General features: G+C 40.3%; 1 protein-coding gene across 3 annotated transcripts in view; it reads left to right on the top strand.

Annotated features, from left to right (window-relative positions):
- chchd3a (coiled-coil-helix-coiled-coil-helix domain containing 3a) overlaps nucleotides 1–14,142 on the top strand; it is a 119,709-nt gene that overhangs the window by 34,638 nt on the left and 70,929 nt on the right. For all 3 annotated transcript variants that reach the window (XM_041781288.1, XM_041781287.1, XM_041781286.1), the window contains one exon: nucleotides 913–1,093. In XM_041781288.1, the coding sequence (XP_041637222.1) occupies nucleotides 913–1,093 (181 nt within the window). The remainder of the gene's footprint in view (nucleotides 1–912; nucleotides 1,094–14,142) is intronic.

Below are 14,142 nucleotides of genomic sequence, written 5' to 3'. Positions count from 1 at the left end.
ACTACACACGTTATCCTTCCTGTTTAATATAAATCTACTCCTGTCTCTGTTTATAAAGTTTGTAAAAAGCTTCAATTTTATGTTCTTTTTGTTCATTTTAAACAAATCAGTAGTGGATTTGAAATCATTTTCTTCAGGTAAAGAAAGAAAAAGCTGATTCTGAACCACGGAGTTTGTTCATTTTAAACAAATCAGTAGTGGATTTGAAATCATTTTCTTCAGGTAAAGAAAGAAAAAGCTAGATTTCAAAAAGTCATGGACACAGACCTGAATTTGAAACTCCAAATTAAGACAATTACAAAGTCAGTTTACAATCACCTGTAGAATATTTCAGGATTAAAAGACTCAAGGCTCAGCAGGAACTGGAACAACTTGTCCACACATTTACCTTCAGTCGACTCAGTTATTGTAACAGTGTCTTTACAAGTCTTCCTAAAAATCAATCAGATGGCTACAGCTGATTTGGATCACTGAAAAGTGGATTGAATCATTCCAGTTCCCTGTCTCCCAGAGAACAGATTTCAAAATATTGCTGTCGATTAATAAGGCACTAAGTATTTTAGGCCCAACATACAACTACAACTACTGTTTTAACCTTAAGCCTGCCAGGAGCAAAAGAAAGCTCTGTCTAAATTGCGCAGAAACATGCTGATGTTTTGTTATAGAAACACTGCTAACATATTTGTGAAATCTAGATATTGTACAGGAGTTTGTTAATTTTTGAAATCAAAAATGTATCTCATGCAATACTGAGTGTTGAGATGTAGTTTTGTTGTTGTTGTTGTTTTAAATTCTTGTATTGTGATAACCCTGTTCTGAAGTTGCACCATCATTTGCAGAATTTCCTCACGTCACAAATGTACAGCTTTTGATCAAGTTTTACTAATCATCTAATATCTTGATTTTCCCCAGGCTAGAGGCAGAGAAAGCCCGCTCAGCAGCCCAAGCTCAGGCTGAAGCACAGTCCCAGGTCCAGGATGAGGTGAGCAGGATCCTGTCTGTGGAGCGAGCCGTGGCCCAGGAGAGCCTGCAGCAGGCCGTGTTGAGAGAGAGGATCGTCACTGAGGACGAGAAGCTGCGCGCTCAACTCTTGGTAAGTCTTTAGCCAAATCACCACATCAAAGAGCCTGTCTTATGGCCCTATGTGTCACTGCAGACAGGAATGGCTTTGAACAGTGGCTCAAAAACAGCCACCCCAAAACAGTACAAGGACTTCTTTGTAAATCTCTTACATTTACACTTTTTGGTCCCCAGGAGATGGGAGGAGTATGTGCAAAAAAAAGTCTGAGTCATTATTATTTACTGTGCTTGACTGTGAACCACAAGGTTGATGCACAAGCTTTTTTACACAGTAAGTACAGGCGAGACAAAACGGTTAAAAAATAGCTAGGGGCTTGGGAGGTTGAAGTTGTGAACGTAAGATTTGAACTGTATACATATTTAAAAATAAAACAAACAAACAATAAAGTTAGTTTTTTTGAGCAATGAATATCTTGTATGACCTTGCAAGCATAGGCTCTAATGAAAGCATTTGTTACAGGGAGTTATGCCCTGTTTTATGTTTGCAAATTCATGTGCAATCACAGATGTGAACCTGTTTACTCAATCCAATAGGTCATGTCTGATACAGTGACAAATGTCAGAGCTGTGTGTGCTTGAGCATCACTTTAAACAGTCATTTCTCGACCCAATGTGTGCACTTTAATATTCCCCTCACATTCTCATGATTTTACCAACACTAAAGGTAAATAAACCAACCCTTCTTCTGTGTAGCCACATCTTTCAGCTCGATATTTTCATCTTTGCTGTTCTGAAGGCTACCTTTATTTTATAAACCCTGTCTTTATTTCCTCTAAATTGCCCTTGTAAATGAACACACACAGGCAGTGTATTGTTTCAAAAAGAAAACACATTTTCCCCGGAGTGCGGCCGCTGTTTACAAACCTATGTTATTGATTATATAGCTCATTTCACACGCTCATCGCCATAATAGAAAAATGAATCATTTTTCTATTGAGAGAGAGGGAGAAGAAGAAGAGTGTTGACGTGATTCCACGCCCGCAGGACAAGTGTATGAGGGATCCCTCGTTTGGAACGGCGATCCAACCCAAAGACAAAAAGAGACGGGAAGAGAGGGGTGACTCATAGGGCGATGTGCTTTTCGCTTGTGTGAAGAAAGCCGTTTCAGCCGTAGCTTTTCTGTAATTTAATTTTTTTTTCCAGTGAGGGAGACAGGACAAATGAGGGGAGGAAGGGCAAGAATGCAGCACCTACTTTGTGATATAAGAGCAGGATCGTGGGTTGGGTTGTGAACCCTTTTTAATGTCATCCCCTGCGTGTTTCTTAAGTTCTCCCTCCTTGTGCTCACAGGACTTTCAAGTCTACATGATACAAAGCTTTTGCGTGTGGCCCCAAGGCTAACCTAGAACCATTAACAGCTTTTAAAACTACACATAGCTGCACTGCAGTGGCTGTGTGTTCACTATAAGCATGCACCATGTCATATATTGCTTCAGTCTTGTCTGTGACTTTTATTTTCTGCACAAATCCAGTTTGCTTCATCAGTTTGTGTCTGCTTCTTTAAAGCACGCATACTGCAGCAAAAGAATCATTGCTGCATGCTTTTTGAGTGTGAGTGTGCCTGTGTGATAATTTCCTGAGTTTTGAACATTATTTTGGAGAGCTGGAGTTTTAATAGAATCCGACGGGTTATCAGCGAAGGCGCAGTGCCGTTCGCAGCACTCATGTAATTGTCAAGTCAGACGCTTCGGCACAGTCACTGTTTCTTTTCATCTGGAAATGGACTTTTCCTTTTTAAATGGCAGCCTCTCGCCCAAGACGGCTCCCACCCATTGTCATTTTTTCCTCTCTGTGTTTGTTGAACTCGAGGATTGTCTGCTTCCCACAGTGATAAAACACAACTTTGATGAGACATAAAACATCTTTCTAAGGTATTTTGTGTCTGTTCCAGTCCGTCCTTTCTGTTTTTCTGCTCCTTTGTGTTTGTGTTAAAGATAATCAACCTGTAATGCATGCCAATGCACTTGCTGCTTTCCCCTATTTAGCATAAGATTCTTTAAACTACCCATTTCCTGAACACCTTCTCTGCATAGTTTCCCATACAAATTGAATTTACATTGTCCTAAAGCACCTAAGCATCAGTAATCAGGAGGTGAAATTGGTTCTGATTTTTGGGCAAAGTCAATAAGTAGATCGAGGGAAGAGCTTCAAAGAGAGATTGTGGTTTGCTGTACTGACTAAGCACATAATCTAGTCACCGAGAGAGCTTTCAAAGGTGATTTGTTCAGTCCTCATCCCCCGTAAACCAGTTAACACCTCATGCATTTTCCTATAGGCCGCTCTGCTGTATCCTTGAGCAACTCATTTCTACTAATAAACCTCTTCATTCTCAGGTTTGCTAAATCTCAATTCACATGTGCCTATAAAAAGTATTCACCCTCGTGGGTGGTTTACCTTTTTATTGATTTTATAACTCAATCATGGTCAATATAATTTGACTTTTTTAGCAGGAAAATTTTTCAAAATCACCTCTTTAATGTCAAAGTGAAAACAGACTTCTACAAAGTAATGTCAATGAAACAAAAATATGTAAGGCAAAATAGGTGATTGCATAAATATTCACCTTCTTTGAAGTGGCTGACTTCATTCACAGAAGTCCAATTGGAGCTAGTAGTCTTACGATCAGTGAAATGGGGATCACCTGAGTGTTTCAAGTGATTTTAAGACACCTATGACTTGAAGGTCCAGTCACTGTTTAATTAGTATTCCTGGCTACTATTACACCATGAAGACAAAAGAAGACTCCAAGCCACTCAGAGAAAATGTTATTGAAAAGTACAAGTCAGGGGATGGCTAGTCAGGCATGTGGGAAACTCCATGGTCAAGTGAAATAAAGTTCTTGCATTTTGACCATTGGATAAGATGCTTTGCTAGGCGGTATCCAGTCACTGCAAATCATCACAGAAACACCATCCCCACTATGAATCACGGTAGTGGCAGCATCATGCTGTGGCGATGCTTCTTTGCAGCTGGCACTGGAAGTCTTGTAAAGGTAGAAGGTAAAATGGATGTGGCAAAATAAGTATAGGAAAATCTTGGAGGGCAATCTTATTCATTCTGCAAGAGAAGTACAGCTTAGGAGAGCTTGGGTAGTTTTGCAAATTAGAATGGAGTGCAGTTACGGTGTGCAGATGTGCAAGCCTGTTTGAGGCCTGTCCATTCAGACTCAGTGCTTTGATTGCACCCAAAGGTGCATCTGTTTATGCAGTTACTTATTTTACCTTAAATATTTTAATTTAATCATCACATCATCTTTAGAAACCTGTTTTCACTTCAACATTAAAAGAAGGTTTTGTAATTTTTTTGGTCAAAAAAGTGAAAAATAAAATCATTTAAAGGGTAAAACTTCAGAGGGCGTGAATACTTTTAAGGCACTGTTAATTGTAATATTTTCTGTTATTGTGCTGTACCTTTATGAAAATAGTGAGTCAACATTTTTTTTAACATATTTTGAGTTGCAGATGCTGTTTAGTTCAACTTGAAAGGAGCAAAAGCGTCTTCTGACTTAACAATCTAGTGTGTGCCCTCAAAACCTTCATCATAGTTGGCTGTTTCTCTCTTACTGACACGAGTGAAAGTGTTTTGAAAACTGCTAGATTTATCACAGCCCACTGGCAGTCTCGGTGTCAAATCAAATGATATTGTTTTTTTCCAATATTGAAGAAAGTAAAAAACTTAGGAAGCGTCGCCCACATGAGTAAACACCGCATCTGTCATCAGTCAATCCATCTGTCCTACGCCAGAGGACTGTTTTTATTCTGATGGTGTTATAAAACCAGAAGAAAGAAACAAAAGATAAACAACAAGAGAGACATGAATGCCTTTAAGTGATGTTTTTACATAAAGAAAATGCACATTAAAATACAAGTTGACCTACAGAAAATATTACAAACGTTTCTATCTTGCAAGGACACAGAAGAAAAACTTATGCTCAAAAGCATAAGCATAAAAAAGGCCAAATATGACACCAGACTCCTGGTTTCTATGTGCGTTTGTGATTTTATTGCATTGAAAACTGTTGTAATTGAATGTGATTGACCTTCAACCTGCTCTCATGTTCATTGCCACCTTTAAAGAAACATTTGTCTATGGCAGCTGCAGTTCTGGTGTTCTTTGTCTGTCGTGCTATTGATTTGCCCGTCTCATTAAGATACAGGTCACGGTGAGCAGCAGGACCCCGTACGTTCCCTCCCCTACTCCACAAACAAAGAGAGCGACGCTGGGAGCTGGTATGCCTCCTCATGCTTGCCTGTAATGGCCATAAGCCCTGCAACCACCACAGCACCAATTACAGTGACACCTGGTCTAGAGAATTGCACCAAGACATGGAGCTAGACTTGACTTTGGTATCATTTATGTTTCATTGATTTGGACTTTTTAAAGAATTTGGTGCTCAGTTAGTCTTAGTTCAGCGTCTTTTCACTGAAAGAACTGAAGATAATAGTTCTGCATCCAAGAACAAACACCGTACTGTAATGCCTATGGAGCTTATTTTATTGAAATGTCTCACCACTGTAGTTAAGGCTAGATTAACTGTATTCAGTGATTTGTTGTCATATATAATTTTCACTTGCCATTGTTATGCCCCCCTCCCCAATTATTCCATGTTAAAAATGCATATTTTGCGCAACAGTGCAACAAGAGTGAGTGATGTTGGATGGGGTCCCTTTAGGGGTTTTTCCAACTGTCATTCCAAAATTGCACATTTAAACCACTGCTGTGGTTAAAAGTTTGTCAGCCCTTAAGGACCTCCTACTGACACTGCTCTTAGCAGCTGCCTGCTTTGCCTTTGGACAGTAAGCAACCCTTAAATGCTTAAAATGCTGAGTAACTACTTTACATTCCCAGCCAGATCTACAACTGAACTCTGTCTTCTCATCTCTGATATCCTGCTCCATGAGCTACATACATCATTTTCTGCATTGAATGGTTTTTAGAGATATATTTTCAGGTTTTCTAGAACTTGAACACATCTTGCGCCTTATTACCTCCGCCAAGGAGGTTATGTGTTCGGGTGGGTTTGTTAGTTAGTTTGTTAGTTAGTTTGTTAGCAACATAACTCAAAATGTCAAGGACAGATTTTGATGAAATTTCATGAAATGTCAGAAATGGCATAAGGAAGAACTGATTCGATTTTGGGACTGATCCGGATCACCATCTGGATCCAGGAATTTTTTTAAGGATTCTGTACTTTTGGGAGATAGGACTAATGGCGGAGGTCTGCGCTGTAACCACTTTACACCAGGAGATGGCCGACATGAGTAACTTCAATCCCAGCAGCATTTTTGGGTGTGTTTCTATTCAAAGCTTTGGAGTTTATAGAGTTTGAAAGACGCACGCCCGATCGAGGAGACGAGTCGGAGCGTAACAGAGAGAAAGACAGTGAATTGTAGTAAGAATACTCACAATGCTTGGAGGAATAGAGGAATATTTACCCTCTGCCATGACTTCCAATCGTCCTGTGAGACCATGGTTGAGATTGTCATTGCATCTGTTGGCACTGGCAGGCAGTGCTTCAGCCATGACAGTCCACCTGTAGCGAAGCCAATTCTTTGCCTCACCGTGTCTCCACCCCACTGGGGAATGAGTAATCGGCGAATGCCGTGGTGGGGGGCACATGGGGACGGATCCAGAACTTTTTCAAAGGATTCCTTACTTTTGGGAGAAAGGACTAATGGCGGAGGTCTGCGCTTTCTGAGTGCTTTTCTAGTTAACTAAATGATACAATGTTTTTGCACCTGCTGAGTCATTAGGAAATTTTTTGTAAGGGTAAAATTTACCCAACATGATTCATTACCAGTATAGCTTAAGCCTCACTAAATAAAGACCTCTTACAAATGGACTGTGAACCAATTTTAAACTGCAATAGCATGCTAATACACTCAGAGCATGCAACTATGCAACTATTATGCATATTCAGCCACTTCCACAGTGAATATCTTTCCTGTTAATATGATGTCTTATTCCGTGTGCTCCCAACATTGTTTTCAGATTGTCTTACTTTGGAATATGTACATAGGGATTGGCCGATACTGGCCTGAATGTCCTCCAACTAATGCATCAGCTAGGCTCTAGTCTTCTTATGTACGTGGCAATAACTATTGTTTCCATGTTGTGCAGAGCATTAGCCATACCAGCAGCTTGACAAGCTCTAAATTACATTCCAGGTATTTATTTTTAGCTGTCTATTCCTGAAGCAAACCTTCGTTGACATTTAAACATGTCATTAAATGCACCAGAGTATGTTTTTATGTTGTGTCATGTGTGGCGGGGGCTTGAGATGGTTCCTCCCCCCTGCTGGGAGAGCTTGTCCTTCATGCTTTTCCACCAGCAGTCAGTCCCCTCGCTGTCAGGCTGACTGGCAGCAGCCAGCTACCAAGTCTAGCAGTAATTGAAACTTCACAGCAGTGTAGGCAGCGCTGTGTGTTGTCTTTGTCATTGTTGCTGGGTTCCTGGGGTTCTGTTGTCTAAGGGGAACATGTTCAATGTTGGCGCTGGCACATGTTCTGCCACTCAGGGGAAACCACGATAAAGGAAAGGGGACCACCGTTACACAGAGTGGTTAGACAAACAGTGTATCTAAATTTTCTGCATCATCTTTGCACCTTTTTGTTCTTCTTGATCAGATATTCAAAGGATAAAAACAAGTTGCATAATCACTGTCAGACCCACTTCCATCTACACGAGTCTTTCATGATCTCTGATTTTTAAAAAGTTGTTTTTGTCGTTTCATTTTCCCTCTTTATTCTCATTTCTGAAGAGGAAACGCTTTATTTCTCAGATCACAATGGCCGCCAAAAACAAAGGGTCACTCTGGTCCAAATCGCACTTGAAAGAAAAGTGTTACAACACTTGTCAACACCATGGTTTCTCTTCTGCATACTTGGCAGCATTATAAAGAATGGCTGTGTCCTCTACATGTAAGCATTGTGATTGAATTCTTTGTTTGACAGTTTGCTGTGAATCAAATAAATGGTAGTTTCATTCAGTCAAGAAGGTCTCATTATGGTGTTACTTAGTAGAGCCATTAAACACAAATAAGCCCTTCATTGGATAACAGGTCAATTAGTGCTTAATTTCCCAGCAAAATCAATTAGGAATATGTGATTCTTGTTTGCAGATAGTGGCTGAAGAGAAAGCAGAGGAGAATGAATGAGCCCAAGATAGATAAAATCTTAATATGGTGACAAATGATGAGTTATGACGGCGCATGGAATAAACAGGACACATAACTCTTTTATTTACCGTCTGTTAGTCCATACATCTGTGTTCTAATGAAATCACAGACTTCTCTGCCGTACCCTCTTTTTGATTTTCGACGACTCTGCATCCCCCCCGAGGATCTAAACTGGCCCAGTGGCCAATCAATCACTGGCCACAGCGTTTCACCCAGACACGCAGGCTCTAACCCCTGAGGCAGAGTTTTCAATCAAACTCGGTCATCAATCTTTCTGAGCTCCAAACTGTGGACTGGGTGGGGTCTACCTGGCGGCAATTGGTTTGTCTACAGTTGGGAACTCAAATAAAGCACTCCGTATAAAGCAAAAAGGTAAATGTAGGATCTAAGACCTGAGGCTCCCACCAAAGTGTTTAATTTTCTTCTTTTCTTTTCAAATATTCTTTAAACTGGAGGCGATCATGTCAAGGGGACTTGGCAAGAACAAAAAAAAAATCCTTCTTAAACATAGGAGCTGTCAGAGACACAGCTGGATACTCTTACCTGGAAATGTATAGGCCATAACTCATAATTCACAACATAGACACTACTCATAGATGTCACTGAAATGCCACCCTTTTTTTATGAGAACCATTTTGGTGGGTTTGCCGAGGGTTTTTCCTTCAAATGAAGCTTGAAGTAACCGTATCAGATCTATTCAGTGATCTAATGCAGGGATTGAAGCAAGGTTTTCTCCACACTAGACAAAACTCCTGGGTGTGAGTGTTTATGGCTTCAACAATGTGTGTTTAAGTAAAAGTTTGAAATTGATCCAGTCTGGTCCTCCTATTAGTCTTCTAAGTCAGATGCCACCTTTTTAAGTCATGCTTTCTCTAGATTTTAAATTATCTGATTGCAATGGGGTCTTTTTAAATATTATGATTTAATATGTTTTTTTAAGTTTTGGAAATTATGTATTTTTCAGCAAACACAAGCAGTAAGTAAGGGAACAAATGAGGGAATGATCATTTTCATGTGATTAGAATTTTTGTGAATTATTCTCAAAAAATGTAACCTTGCAAAGCACATGGATTGGCCAGATTCTGTGTCCCTCATCAGGCCAATCCATCTTGCAAGGCTAACGTCTGAACAATTATCTGAGAATAGACCAGACCTGTCAGCGTCATTTGAGGAAAGCAAGGCAGTAGCTACAGTCAGGGTTTCGCTGTACTGTGGGCCAGTATATAAACTAAGCACAAAAAGTAAGGAAATTTGTGTTTTGTAGATAGTTTCTTTTTTGCAACGATGCTACCTGGCAATGAATCTTATTCCATTCAAAAGCCTTTTAAATGGCACTTCATTTGTGAGGAACATGCATTTGTGGGATGAGCAGCAGAGCTGAGTATGTGGGTTGAGCCCATGAAATATTTACCAAATCTTCTCTGCCCATGCCAAATAGCTTATTCTGCAATTGACTCTTGTTTGGTAGATTGGAGGACTGAAGTCTGAAGAAACAAGACATATTGACTATTTAATAGTTATTTATTTAACAAACAGGAGCCTCAGTAGCTTGTGGAAGAACCATACACAGCCACAACAGCCTGGCGCCTCCTCCACATGCTGGTTGAACAGTCAGACTGTTTCATATGTCAGTAGCATAGGATATATACTGTATTTGACATTTATCTGGGAAACCTCCCATGGAAAGGGTTTGGGCAAGGCAGGACTTTTCAAAAAATTGTTGGAAGTTGATTGGATGAATATTCAGTCCGTCACATTCATTACGAACCAATCAAAAAGACAAGACAAAAGGAAGTAGTAAGCATTCGCAGCTCCATAAGTAACCTGAGCTCGACAGCTCGTAGAATAAAACCAACGCCAGTTGGTAGAAGTTGAAGGTGGCCTCAAACTTTTGGCACTTTGCTGCATGTCATTCCTCATGCTTTCATACCAGTTTTCATACTGGAACAGAGAACCTATCTACAATGGAAGCATTAAAGCTCCTGAAATATCCTTTAAACATGCCTGGGCCTGGGATGCTCAAATGAATAAACTTACTTGTGGTCTTGCATAAACTTTAAGGAAATTGCTTAATGTGACAAAGCTGTTAACAAACCATATCAGACCTTCAGCAGTATCAATAGCAAACTTTAAATTGGTTGAATATTTGATGCTCACCTTTATTCTGACTGTTAGCAGATGTTGAGATAGGGGTCACTCTGTTTAATCCAAATCCTTGTTCCACCAATCAGCCTTGCTTTTGTTCATAATGCTTTTGCCACTCCTTCTGTATCTGTCTTAATCTCCGTCATACACACACTCACACATACTGTACAAATGTGTTAAATATGATTTTCCATGATTTTCCCCACCTCTGCTTTCACAGCAAGGGATAACAGAGCATAGCCAGAATGTTTGTTTGCTCCCTGCACACAAACACCGTGTCCATCCTGTCAGAGCTCCTGGAGAAAAATCAGTACCTACTCTTTCCTTAAACTGTGTTCCATTTGATGCTTGGCTGGCTTGAAAATGACTTTGGTTAAAGCTTAACGTTTTTAATGCAACAGGCCCCCCTCTTCTTCGCTCACTCTGCTACCTCTCTCTCTCTTCCTTCCACCGCTAAAAATCTGCAGTCTCCAGCAAATGCCCTCCCTTTTTTTGGGGAAACCATGTGTACTTTAGTTGCATGCTGGTGCATTTTAGATACAGCCGACTGGACCTGGCTGATAATAGGGCGACAATTTAATTTCCCAGGTATTAAAGGAGACTTGCTGGGTTTTGAATTGGCTCCTGTTGGTAGTGTTAAAAAACAGCAAAAATACATTTCTTTTTCTCTCGATTTATTATTCTTTCTCTCCACATCACAGAGTATAAGACAGATTGAGAGGAGGAAAGGTCCTCATGTCTTTTACTTTTGTCTGAGATAAAGAGAGGTAGTGGAACATTTTGATTTACATATATTTTGGATTTACTCAGCCCACCAAGGACAAATTGCATCCTATCTTTTTCTCCAGTTTTTAGCATCGTTTTAAGAGTTAGTCTTGCCAGTCTGTTGATTATGCTTTGCAGGTGTGATGCATAAGGGTCAAAACAAAGCGGCCAGATCACATCTTGGGTTTCAATCTAAAATTAAAAGCTTATAACCATATCTATAGAAGGTAAATTGGATCCTTTCTACAGTTTGTACACAGTATTAGTTCCACAAAAGATTTCATTTGTTTAAAATGTAAAGAAAATAGATTAAAACTGCAAACCTCTATGAGTATGACCATCCAAGGTAACAGATATTGTTTGTAACAAAAAGAAACTAAAAAACAAACACTGTTCACTATCCTCAGACCACTCTTATTGCTTGAGTGCAAGTCTTTTAGATTATCATTTATATACTAGGGTTTTAGATTGCCATTCTCATTCATACTCTGGTGACTTCCTGCATTGACTGCTGTTACTCACTTCTTTTTGGCTTTCCTCACAAGTCCCTTCATAAACTTCTATTTCAGAATTCTGCTGTCTGTGTCATCTCCAAACTCTTGTCCAATAATCATATCTCTCCTGCTCATGGGGGATTCACCATCCAACAGTCACAGAGTTACTCTGAAGACCATCCAACAGTCAGAGAGTTACTCTGATGACCATCCAACAGTCACAGAGTTACACTGATGACCATCCAACAGTCACAGAGTTACTCTGAAGACCATCCAACAGTCAGAGAGTTACTCTGATGACCATCCAACAGTCACAGAGTTACACTGATGACCATCCAACAGTCACAGAGTTACTCTGAAGACCATCCAACAGTCAGAGAGTTACTCTGATGACCATCCAACAGTCACAGAGTTACACTGATGACCATCCAACAGTCACAGAGCTACTCTGATGACCATCCAACAGTCACAGAGTTACACTGATGACCATCCAACAGTCACAGAGTTACTCTGATGACCATCCAACAGTCACAGAGTTACTCTGATGACCATCCAACAGTCACAGAGTTACTCTGATGACCATCCAACAGTCACAGAGTTACTCTGATGACCATCCAACAGTCACAGAGTTACTTTGACAGAAACTCAGTGACTGTATTTACAAGATCTGCAATAAAGTCAACACTTTGTCCCTTTGGCTTAGTGTTTTGTGAAAACAAAAATCCAATCTAATGCATCCTTTCATTTTTGTTCTTAAAATGTTTTATTTTTTTCATACGTCCTTTCCCATTACTGTTTCCTGATGCTGTTTTTTTTTTGGTGAATATTCTGCGGCACAGAACAAAACCTTGTCTTTCCTTTTTCAAAGAGAACATTTATCAGATTTTGACTTTGACACATAAAAGTGAAAAAAATAATGGGATCCCCACTCTCCAGTTTCCTCAGAATTTCATTGACTGGCCCAGAGGGGGAGCTACAATTACAGATCCACCAAGCAGACACTAATGGGCCTGGAGGGAAATGAGTCAGTCACTGTGTATAACTTCAAGCTCAGATGGGACCCTCCAAACGTAACACTTAACACAAAAAGCATTTATTAAACCCTCTGAAGAAGTGAACAACACAGCAAAGAGTTGATTCATTTTCTGATTTGGGATGTCTTTTGGAAGTGCACAGCATTCAGAGTTCAGTCTGTGAGCTGGATGCTTTGTCTTTGTAAATTCTGCTTGTTTGCTGACACAGATAGAGGACAATTAGATGCTTGTTGAACATAAATGAGCAGATATTCTCTCTGCACGGCTGCCCTTTGGTTTCTCACTGACAGCCTACTGTACATACATGTGTCTGTGCTTTTACTCTTTCTTTGTAATACCCTTTCTCTCCCTCACCTCTTGGATGGTGCTCACTCAACCGTCCTTTACATATCAGCAGCTGTACCTCACCCCTGCCCAGGGTGGGGTGCCCACACACCGTGCCAGTACGAGGGTTAGACGAGAGGTCAGGCTCTAATTGGCAGAGCCCATAGCTGGCACTCTGCACCGGGCACTCACCCTGTCAGCTAATTGGCACGGCAAGCGGCCAGCAGCGGGGCCGGTATACAGCAGAGTTTCGATTGATGGATGGATACTGGTGTCAGGAAAGCTTCCTTTTTGACAAGAGTGCTTGTACAGTCAATTTAGCACCTCAGGCTCAGTGGGCAGTGTCTGTATATTTGATTGTTTTCATTCTCATTTGTTCTAAACATTTGGAAAGCTAGCTGTAATTGTCTTGCTGTGAGCTTTGATTTACTATGCCAAAACAATGAATGCTTTTTGCTAGTGTTAGCAGAAAATAATTACCTCATACCGCTCAATACAAACAGCGCACTACTGAATTTTGAGATTTTTGCAAAGGTTATGAAAAAGTATGAATTTTGAACTTTGATCTTAGCTTTAGACACTCAGCTGTTTAACTGTAGTTGCTGCAGCTTTGAAAGTGAGCCCTTGTGTCAAATGTTTGCAAATGGAGATCGCATGGCTAGGTGCTTGATTTTATACACCTGTTGCAGGGGTCCAGGGTAGCCCAGAGTATGCATATTTGTTCCAGTGGTATTGAAACAGGTATTGTTGCCATTTTAATGTAACTAGAACTGTTTCTAAGTTTTAATCTGCATCACAACAACTCTTCCTAGTATTTTCAATGTGTTATATGACAAGTATTTCTTCAGGGAGCTCCATTTCCCTTTCTCTGTCTTCCTCTGTGTTCTCCCTTGACTCTGACAGGAGAGCTCCATTAATGAGGTTCTATGGAAGTGAACTGTTGGTCCAGCTAATGGTGCTAGAGGTAGAAATTTTGACTGAACGATGGAAGGAACTTAAACATTTGGAAGAAATGAAGACAAGAGAGGTGTCAAAAAGGATGTGAACAGCAGAAAATGTAGCTGAGATTTAAAGTAGTGAGAAGGGGAAGGGATGGAAGACGGTGGAATAACTCGAGCTGCAT

The sequence above is a fragment of the Cheilinus undulatus genome, linkage group 23 (genome assembly GCF_018320785.1).
Source record: "Cheilinus undulatus linkage group 23, ASM1832078v1, whole genome shotgun sequence".
NCBI lineage: Eukaryota > Metazoa > Chordata > Actinopteri > Labriformes > Labridae > Cheilinus > Cheilinus undulatus.
This window is presented reverse-complemented; position numbering and strand designations above follow the sequence as displayed.